At 42.5% G+C, this 9,498-nt stretch overlaps 2 protein-coding genes across 5 annotated transcripts; one reads left to right on the top strand and one right to left on the bottom strand.

Moving 5' to 3' along the window:
• Positions 1–1,007: 1,007 nt before the first annotated feature.
• Positions 1,008–4,078, bottom strand: tmed1a (transmembrane p24 trafficking protein 1a). Its single transcript, XM_040118775.1, has 4 exons — positions 3,726–4,078; positions 2,438–2,535; positions 1,919–2,105; positions 1,008–1,803 (listed from the first exon to the last, which is right to left on the bottom strand). Exons 1-4 carry the CDS (start codon positions 3,897–3,899, stop codon positions 1,585–1,587), a joined length of 678 nt encoding a protein of 225 aa, XP_039974709.1. The 5' UTR covers positions 3,900–4,078; the 3' UTR covers positions 1,008–1,584.
• Positions 3,016–8,138, top strand: tnfsf14 (TNF superfamily member 14). 4 transcript variants are annotated; one of them, XM_040118754.1, is made up of 6 exons: positions 3,622–4,029; positions 4,381–4,458; positions 5,144–5,360; positions 6,805–6,838; positions 6,926–6,997; positions 7,193–8,138. In XM_040118754.1, the coding sequence occupies exons 3-6, from the start codon at positions 5,166–5,168 to the stop codon at positions 7,576–7,578; spliced, it is 687 nt and encodes a 228-aa protein (XP_039974688.1). In that variant the 5' UTR covers positions 3,622–4,029; positions 4,381–4,458; positions 5,144–5,165; the 3' UTR covers positions 7,579–8,138. The 4 variants fall into 4 exon arrangements, with proteins under 4 accessions (XP_039974669.1, XP_039974688.1, XP_039974678.1 ...); XM_040118735.1 differs by lacking the exons at positions 3,622–4,029; positions 4,381–4,458 and adding an exon at positions 3,016–3,100; XM_040118744.1 differs by lacking the exon at positions 4,381–4,458.
• The last annotated feature ends 1,360 nt before the right edge of the window (positions 8,139–9,498 follow it).

The following is a 9,498-nucleotide window of genomic DNA, read 5'->3' on the forward strand; positions in this document are numbered from 1 at the left end:
GGGGGATGATCTAGGTCCCCTCACTAACAGAGATTGCCGTATTAACAAATGCCCTTGCGTGGAATCCTGTAGAGTACATGTCAGAAGGTTAAGAGATTAATGTTGGTTGATTGTTCCTGAACAGGCGCCCGGCTCCCCGTCGACACCAGTGGTGACCTTGACCGGCATGCAGTGGACACGATATGACCTCGATCCATGACAACAGCAGGACTACAGAGGAACCACGTATCTTACTTTCACTTCACTCAAAAAGCCACAGCAATGTTGTAACAGGCTCAGTAAATAATCTGGTAGTCAGTAAAATATATTAACTATTCGGGCGTCAACCTTTAAACCAAAGTATGTTACTTTTTCTTTAAGGAATGTTGTATAAAACAGTTCTGAGCACTAAAGATATTTTAGTATTTTCATACATGGTTAGAACCAAGTTGCAATGGGGTGGACTGTAATCCAACACATTTCCCGTTTCCTAGTTTATACCACACCATTTCCCAGAAGACTGAATTATCAATTTTAACAAAACCTATTTGAGATACAGTATGGTTTAATTTTTAGGGATAAATGAGCAGATACAGTGCCAAAACACTAACACTTCAACATGAAAATGTATTACTGTAGCATCTGTTCTGTGATGACAAAGAAAAAATCCTTTCAAGCGGTGGAGTGTTATAACTTTATATGATATATGACGGAACAAGTGAACGATGGCTCAGACGGCTGAGCAGTCCCAGTAAGTTCCATAATAGCGGGAGGAAAAATAGTGGTAGTGATTTGAATGCACAACAGCGCGTGTCTACTGCGTTATGTTTTTGTTTGTTTTTTTCGCCACAAAGTGCAATTGACTGAAACAAATGACTGCAGTGCCTCAAATAATGGCAAGGAAATGAAAAACCATCTTACCATCTGTATGACTTCGCTGTTTCCTGCTTATTTAAGCCCCAGATCGAGAAACTGATCAGAGATTACTTATCGTCTTTTTCCACAGTAAATATTTTAGTTGTGATTTGTTTTTTTAAAACAGTTTGAGGTTTAGTTTTCAGTTTTTGTTTTTTTTTAACATTACACTGTCAGGAGGTGAGGTTTTTGACATTGTTTTGTTATAGCTTATGGTTTGATAAAGCATAGCCTAGAGTAATAAATGTTAATGTACAATGTAATATCTGAAATTCAATAAAACAACATTCCAGTGAGAACAGCTTTGGTTTTCTAGCTTCCCTGATGATATTAACAAACATCAGTGCTGCAAATAGAGTGTGTGTGTGTGTGTGTGTGTGTGTGTGTGTGTGTGTGTGTGTGTGTGTCTGTGTGTGTGTGTGTGTCTGTGCATATTATAAGACTTAAAATCTGATTTTTCAGGTGCGGATGTAACTGGAATTCACAAAACATTATAGCAAGCTGTTTTTGGCTGCAATTAAAAAGTTCCCAGTGCATGATGAATCAGTTTTCCCAACGTGTGAGCTATCCCTTTGAATTCAGCTCACAAAGAACATGTCAGTGGAAGGTTTACTGTCAGACCTTCAGATGTGGGAGCTTTCAGGTGCTGCACTCTGTCGGCTGGAGGTTAATCGAACGGTTCTGCTGCGACTACGTGCAGATGCGCTTGGTGTCGTCAAAGAGGCGTCGCAGGGTGTAGATTTGTGTGGTGGCGACGGTGAGCATGACAAGCAGGTTCAGGCAGGACCAGAAGGACACCCGCCACAGGTTGTCCTCCAGAAGGTTGCGGTCCCTTGCCTCAAAGGCCCGCAGCACGGTCTGGACCTGGCGGCTCCTTTCCAGGTGCTGGTGCACAGAGTCCATCCTCGCCTGGAAGAGGAGGAAAAGAACAGCAGACAGGAGGAGATGAAAGAGAGTGCAAGAGAGACATGGAGGGAAATCGTCGCTGCAGCAGGTGTAATGGCTCTTTTGGTTTCCCTCTCACCCTGATGTCCTCCAGTTTGTACTCCACCATGATCTCTGTCGTGGCCACGTCCGCCCACTCATCTGGGCCTATACCTGCGCTTCTCTGACTACTAACGATCACCTCAAAGAACACCATCTTCTCTGACAGTTTACTGAAGCTGTTGTCGAAACACAGCCGGTAGTCTCCATCCTCTGTGGGATCCACCCTGGCAGGGAAAAAAAAAAAAAGAAAAAACTGGTATGAAATTTTGGAAACAGGTGGCTTTTGCTATCAACCATATCATGGTTGAAACTCCTCCCTATTGATACACAAAAAAAAATGTCTGCGTGGAAATGCATGTACAGAACAGTGTGTCTTTTTAGAAAGGAAGCTCTGAAATCAAGTCCCTATTCACAGGTTTTCATGCATTTTGGGGAGTGAACTTAATGCCTGCCTCCACTTCCTGCTTAACTGGTTTCAATGCAAATAAAGAGTATTACAGGGGCTGAGCATCACATCGAAAGCAGGTGGTTGTCGGAAAGCATTTAGGTGACCCACATGTGGTTGCCGTCAGATCTCCTGAAGTCAGAGACCAGCCGGTGTCCAGTGGGCGAGATGAGGGCAAAGCCAACGTCCAGGCCTGACCCGGCTATCACCTGGAAGAGAGAGTAGCCGTGGGACAGAGGTCAGTAGCGCAGCATATTCAGGTTACCCAGAATTCACTCACATATCCACTCTTATCTTCATATTTTCATTCCAGGCATGCAGCTCGCAGCTTTAATCACACTATCTGGACAACGGCTGCTGAAATTCAAATCCCGTACAGCAAACTGAGCAGCAACCTAGCTCACATAATACAGTGATAATATTAGAACAGTTGTCTGTAAATTCTTTATTTCACTACCTTCCACTGTCCCCACTTAGCCCTCTAGTTAAGAAGGAGTGCGGTTTTGTTTTTTATTACATCTTGTATTGAACCTCTCAGGATCTCTCATTTTCTGAAAAACCACACAAACGACCTGATCTTAGGTCCTTTTTTTTTTCTTTCTTTCTTTCTTTCTTTCTTTTGCCTGCAATGTTTTCAAAATGCTGCGTCAGAAAGCACAGCTCCACATCATGGAGCAGCCTTCGACCTCTCAGGAGTTTCGGAATGAGACCTCCACATCCACGCGGCCGCCTCGAGAGCCTCCTGCATCGACCGCTCCAGCGAGGATTGCGCCGGTAAGCCTGCCAGGCTCCTGTTAGAAACCCCAGGGACGTGGCAGCCAGGACTGAGACTTTACACTAACAGAGGTCCCGCAGCTGCCAGAGTGTATGGTGACTGTGGTGTGATGGTGGGAGGTGAAGCAATGCAAAGGTCATGACCATAAAAATGACTGAGCGCCAGCCACAGATTATGGGTGACTTGAGGACAGGCTACAGAAGCTCTATGTTTGAAAAAGCACCAAACCTGGAAAAAATATTTGCATTTTGTGTATCCCATTTATCTGATTTCATCTTTGCAAGCCATCATATATTGTGGTTGCACTTACCCTATCAGGTTTTAGGTACATCTTGTGTGTTTGTGCTTGTTCCTAATGAATACTTATAACCTGTATTTTTGCAGTATGGTTGGAAGCAGATGAATATTTCTGAGTTTTTCTACCTCTTTGGTGTCTTCAAAAAACAGCAGTAATCGCTGTTCTTATCTCTCTGCATGCGAGACCAAAGTCCATAGCTTGTTCACTTGTTTTTCAGTTAGACACGATTCACAAACTTTAACAAAGCCACTCAAAACTCCAACCACGACATGACACTGGCACGGCGCAAGACAGACGAGAAAGAGAGATAAGAAGATTGGTTTTACCTGGTACTCAACTTCCATGCTGTCGTTCCCCGCGGTGGTTTGGTAAAAACACTCGGTGCGGCCGGCAGCTAAGAGAAACGTGAATTCCGCGCCTGGCCTTGGCCCTAGACCCGAAGCCAGGTCCGCAGTCAGAATGAAGTGTGCCAGCAAACAGAGCTGTGCAGACCCGCTCATCGTGCTCCCGTCGCAGCGCACAGTCGGCAACTTTGTCACACATGCACAGTGAATCCCATGGGCAGAGCCTGAATGAGCGGAGCCTCTATCTGCGTCGACCAGTGGAGCTCCACACGGAGAAGCCCTGAAGGTGAAGGGATGCAAAATGCTCTGTTTACACCTAGATCATAAAGGCCTGCCCAGGCACTGTACATTTACATCTTTTTTTTTTTTTTTATTTCAACACTTTTTATACTTCTTCTTTTTCTGAACAAAAACTTAAAACATTTCTTTTTTTTCTTCTTTTTTTACTTTTTTAAAACTTTTTTTTAATTCCGTCCAACAAATGTTGTACTTGTCATGTCACGCTTATCCTATAGGTGGAGCTGTGGGTAAAAGCACAGCCTCAGTATGGATATAAGTACGAGTATCAGTGACAGGGTTTCACAATAATATTATGTTTGTTTGATTTTATTTATTTATTTATTTTTAATCTATATAGGAAAAATGTATTGGATGGTCAGAAGTCCACAACAGAGCAGCTGTCCTCTCCAGACCTATGCCCCCTCGCTGCTTGAAGGTCCGGCTTTACTCATCACATCAAATCACATCACATCACATCACATCACGTCCTGCTTTTTAAGTTTTTAGTCTCATGTTATTTGGCCTCGAGGCCTTTTGGCCCCTACACTGGATGACAATGCATACATGTAAACATTTTGGGTAACAACCCAACAGCGGTTGAGATTTAAATTATAAGCCATCAGATTATAAATCAGGTTTCAGGGAGTGTGTAGGCGAGAGAGGAAGTGTGAATGGAGATATTTCAACATTGGTATTACAGTGAAGTGGGAGGGTGTAAAGGGGAGGACGAATGTATTTTACTTTTTCTCCCACTTGGCGATTGTTGCCTTCTACCTTGAAGCTTCACAACTGATCGTTTGTGAGGCTCTGCAGTTGCATCGGAAAAGTAATACTAACCATTATCACTTTCACCTTTGCAGGTGCTGAGTGCAGACACGTGCATCTCTGATGGCCTCCAAATTGTCTTGATAATACATCTCAAGATTTCTGTATCTGAGTCTGTTTTTCAATATGACTACTTGTGAGCCATCTTAACTTGAGCCAACCACAAGTGAGCCCACCCATTCTGCTCTTTTTCACACTTCTCTGTCTCTCAAGCCTCTTTTTGTCTCCAAGGTCCCCTTGAAGCAACACCCTCTGACAACTTCTAGAGAATATTTCCACACTGAATCTTCTTTCAGTTACAGAAAGAGCACTGTAGGTATGGCCCAGGACGGGTATCCCTCTGTGTATGTGGTGGACAGCCATGTCACCCGGCCTCCAGTACCACCCAGGCTGAAAAAGGGCCAACGGCGTGCGGGGATGGCACAGACCCTGCTGGTCCTGCTGGTGAGCGTGGCGTTGTGTGGCATGACCATAGAAGCCTGCTTCATTTACCATCTCTATCAAACCCAATCTGTGAGTATCATTCGTCTCTGTTCCTACACCTGACTACAATATTTTTTTTCTGTTTCATCCTGTGATTTCTTATCAAATTAATGTTAAAGTTATTTTTTCTTCCTTTGAACTCTTGAATCTCACTGTCTTCATTAGAACTCATTCAGCTTTAAAATCTTATTCTCGTTTTCAGCTTTTTATTTTTCTAACTTTTACGAGTTTTCTCTTACTTTTTCCTGTCACGCTCAACCTAAAACTCCCTAACTCTTTCTTTCCTTGAGTCTTATGTATTTATACTTTAACATTTTCATGCACACATGTAATTACTTGAAGTAAATTAAATATATCTTGATAATATTGAGGTAAAATGTAAAGATAAAAACAGCAAAATACTAAAATTAGTGACCTTGGAACAAAAAAGGATGTCATGATGTATTATAAAGGCAACACACTTCATGTGGTGGTGATGAGAAAGTTACTTTAGAGCCATTGTTCAGATAACTTTTTGATGTATGCATTTCACAAGGTCAAATTCTACCTGTGGGAAATTTTCTTCTCTGCTTTGCTGTCATAGTTCTATAATCAAAGTGGAACTATCCCCTGCCCAGGAGTCAGTTTTGATCATAGATTTTCCCATGGTGTCATGATGGAGATATGGTGAGGCTTTGAAAAAAAAAAAAAAGAAAAAAAAGTCATTAGCGTATTGTGAGACAAAAGCAGGCCCACGTTTCAAAACCTTTCTTCACACAGATTTACATGTGGGGATCTTGTTGGGGTTTTGTGAAGCAAAGGCCTCAGCAAACCAAAAGGACCCTCGTGACAGAAAACAACCATATAAATGATTGTTTTCCTCCAAAAACTGCTGACGGTGAAATAATTTCACTATTATGGGGAAGAGCGTGGAGTAGAGATGGAGAAGTACATTAGAACATTAGAAGTCCAGCCCATTTATGGAGAACTCCAGTGACGTCCCGGGGGGTAGGGGCATGCACACTTGATGTCCCGTGATAACTGTATCTCTATGACTCAGTTTCCCGTCCTTGTCTGATGCTCTGTGTGAGCGCCGTAGTCGGGGTGTTGGGAGTTGGGGGAGGAGGACGTAGCGTTCTCTGTCTGACATTGTTTGGCAAACTGGGAATGGTGAAGAAAAGGAAGTGGTCTATTTCCTGTGACATGATTGTGCTACCTTTTGCTGACTACCAGATACACAGACCCATCCTTCTTTGTTATACAGAGAGATTAAATCATGGAAAAAACAAAAAGCGGCCCGTAAACACAATTTAGATTTCATGATGTGGAGATCTTTGTAAAGATCTGCTTACATTTGGCGAGATTGTAGTCTTTTACATCTTATTTTCGCACCTTTGTCGCATATCCGCCAATGGTGGTTGCTTCTGCATGTGCATGCTCACAAAAACACATACAAAGACAACTAAGAGGTAAATCATTTTTGTTTGCATTGCAGGCCCGCTCGGCATCATCCTCTAAGCAAATCGGAGGTATGTCTCACCACTTTTTACTCAAATGATAAATATCTTGGGCTACTTAATCCACATTAGATGACATTGTATCTGGTCTTCATTCAGCTGGAGATGTTACTTTTCCCACTAAATGGCCCAGTGATATTCATCCTTCCAAACCGGTTGCCCATCTGACAGGTGAGACCAGCATTGTTGTCATATCCATTACCATCATTTTCCGTATATTACCGAGGCAGAAAATACATTTTGTATTTATTGCCCATTCCACAAGGGTGGGTATTCATCAGGTTTGAGCAAAATGCCTCTTTTTGCCTATTTATGATGTCCGTTTAAAATAATCAGACATTGTTGCTTGCATTGTTGTTTTTCCAGATGGATACGATGTCGTTCATGGAAAACAGGTCATGGCATGGAGCATGACTGCAGACCCACTCCTTTATGAAATGGACTACAAAGACAGAAGTCTTATCATTCAGAAGGAGGGTTTTTACTATGTCTATTCAAAGGTTTACTTCACTGACAACAGTGTATTTCACCATTTGGTCGATATGCGTACTGAGAAGTATACTGGAGGAAGCATTACCCTCCTGGAGTCCAGGAAATACTCCCCGAGGTCGATCAAAACGCGATCCAACAGTTACGTGGGTGGAGTGTTTCACCTTTACAAAAATGATGCTCTTTATGTGAAAGTCAGCAACACCACGAAAATTGAGCGACACAAATCCTATGAGAACATTTTTGGTGCATATATGATATAAATATGATGATTCAGAAAGTTTGGAGTAAGAATCAGTAAAATTGGATAAGAAATGTAAGAGAGTCTTCTTGAAGATTAATGATTGTCTTTTTAATGTAAAACGGAGGTCCTTAACCAGAGTGAGAGGCAGGTGTGAAAGCCACTTTTGGTGTCAGACTGTAATGACGTTCAGGACTGGGGCTTTTTTACTCTGTGTGAAAACGCTTTTCAAATAATGTTTGACCTCCTTATCAAATCTGGGAATTTTTATACGTTTCCTTGTATACTTACTTTACATTTAATCTCTGATTGTTACAAAATGTCTCTTCATAGATGGATAAAAAAAAATACCTTGATACATCGTTCAGTCTTTTTTTAATTTTCATACTGCAACTGAGTACAAGCTTATGCGTCATTCTAAAGTAAACTTGAACTGTAGCCTTATACTTTTCTTTTCATTCTGGCTGTAACACATACAGCTCACTATTTATTTGTTCCTTCGCTGGTAGAGCAAATGACGAAACTGCTTTAACTCTCCTGTGTTTACTGCATGTGCAATAATGTAGAGAACAATAACGGAATAAACAGATAACGACTGAAAAGCCTGCTGGTTTTCTCTCGAGCCTTTCCTCGGGGCATTCTGTAGCTGAAGTGAACTCACTTCCTGCTGTGTCAGGTGAGGCCGCACCGGAGCGTTAGCTGAGTGGTCTCAGCAGCAGTGCCTGCCTCACCCGCTCAGTCCAACCGCAAGACTCACACTGTGAGGAAGGTATTTTTTCATCACCACGGTGCCACATAACATTACAGTGTCAGTGTGAGAGGCACCTTTAAACAGATTTTAGCTCATGCCGTATATTGGTCTTGCGGAGCAGCTATATAACTCTTATGACTTTGATGACAAAGGTGCTTTATGTGTGTTTCACACACTCAGCACACTTGCTTACTGTATGCTACGGATGATCGTTTTCAATCCGTCACCATGGCGACGGGCATGCTGACTTGCCCTGTACACAAGCCAACGCGCTTTGAAGTTTTTCTTTTTCATTTGTCATTCGTATCTCTTATGCAGTGACTGTTCCCCTTTCCCTTCAGCTATGTCTGTTCGTAGAAGCCGCTCTTGAAAACACCCACAGAGTTGTATATTTGTAAACTGAGGAGGAAGTGGTGGTTGGGGCCGCTGGGGTGGGGGAGTTGGCGGGGGGTGTCAGCAGCAGATTTCCTGACTCACTTTCCAACCCCAGACCTGCAGAGCAATGACTGGTGCAAATGTAATGTAGCGGGACTCTGTGTGTGTGTGTGTGTGTGTGTGTGTGTGTGTACAGGTCGGTGTGTAGGTTAAGAGAAACTCAAATTCCCTTTCCCCTTGGAGTGTACTGTGAGTTCTTTTCAAACTGGTATAACATTTTGCCTTGAGACTGTAATTACAGCGCCGGGCTCGGCAATATATGATCTGAATGCGGCAATGATCTGTAAAATCATTGCCGGCCCTGACTCAGATCTTTTTATATGGTCTCCATGTATTGTTTCACGAATGCCTCTCAAAGATGTGTGAGTCATGATCTTCCAGCGCTGGCTGACCTGTGAAGTGTGAGAGCCTGTTGTAGCAAAAGAGGGGGAGCTGTATCAGCTGTGTGGTTGGGGCTCATGCACTTGGTTTTTCTCTCAGCATTAAACTTTGGTCTAGACATGACTTTTACAGACAATTTGTGTGGGATGAGAGTACACTGTGATCACAAAGAAATTATTCACCATTCCATGTAAGAAACAACATTTTCGTTTGATAAAGCAGGGCTGTGTTTTCAGATGTCAATCTGTTGAGTCATTTTTTACACACTACTTTGGAAATAAAACACTAACTTTTTGGGGCTTTTTTCCCACAATGAAGCAATATGTGAAGCCTAGGGCAACATTTTTAAGTAAAGCAAAACTGAAAGAGATGGTC

Source organism: Xiphias gladius, chromosome 3 (assembly GCF_016859285.1).
Source record: "Xiphias gladius isolate SHS-SW01 ecotype Sanya breed wild chromosome 3, ASM1685928v1, whole genome shotgun sequence".
Lineage (NCBI taxonomy): Eukaryota > Metazoa > Chordata > Actinopteri > Istiophoriformes > Xiphiidae > Xiphias > Xiphias gladius.

Coding starts and splice junctions, on each gene's coding strand:
- tmed1a (XM_040118775.1), bottom strand. CDS start 3,899: ATGAGCGGGTCTGCACAGCTCTGTTTGCTGGCACACTTCATTCTGACT. Junction 2,536..3,725: donor GCATGGAAGTTGAGTACCAG/GTAAAACCAATC, acceptor TCTCTCTTCCAG/GTGATAGCCGGGTCAGGCCT. Junction 1,804..1,918: donor ACAAACTGGAGGACATCAGG/GTGAGAGGGAAA, acceptor CTCCTCTTCCAG/GCGAGGATGGACTCTGTGCA.
- tnfsf14 (XM_040118735.1), top strand. CDS start 3,030: ATGAGACCTCCACATCCACGCGGCCGCCTCGAGAGCCTCCTGCATCGA. Junction 5,361..6,804: donor ATCTCTATCAAACCCAATCT/GTGAGTATCATT, acceptor TTTGCATTGCAG/GCCCGCTCGGCATCATCCTC. Junction 6,839..6,925: donor ATCCTCTAAGCAAATCGGAG/GTATGTCTCACC, acceptor GTCTTCATTCAG/CTGGAGATGTTACTTTTCCC.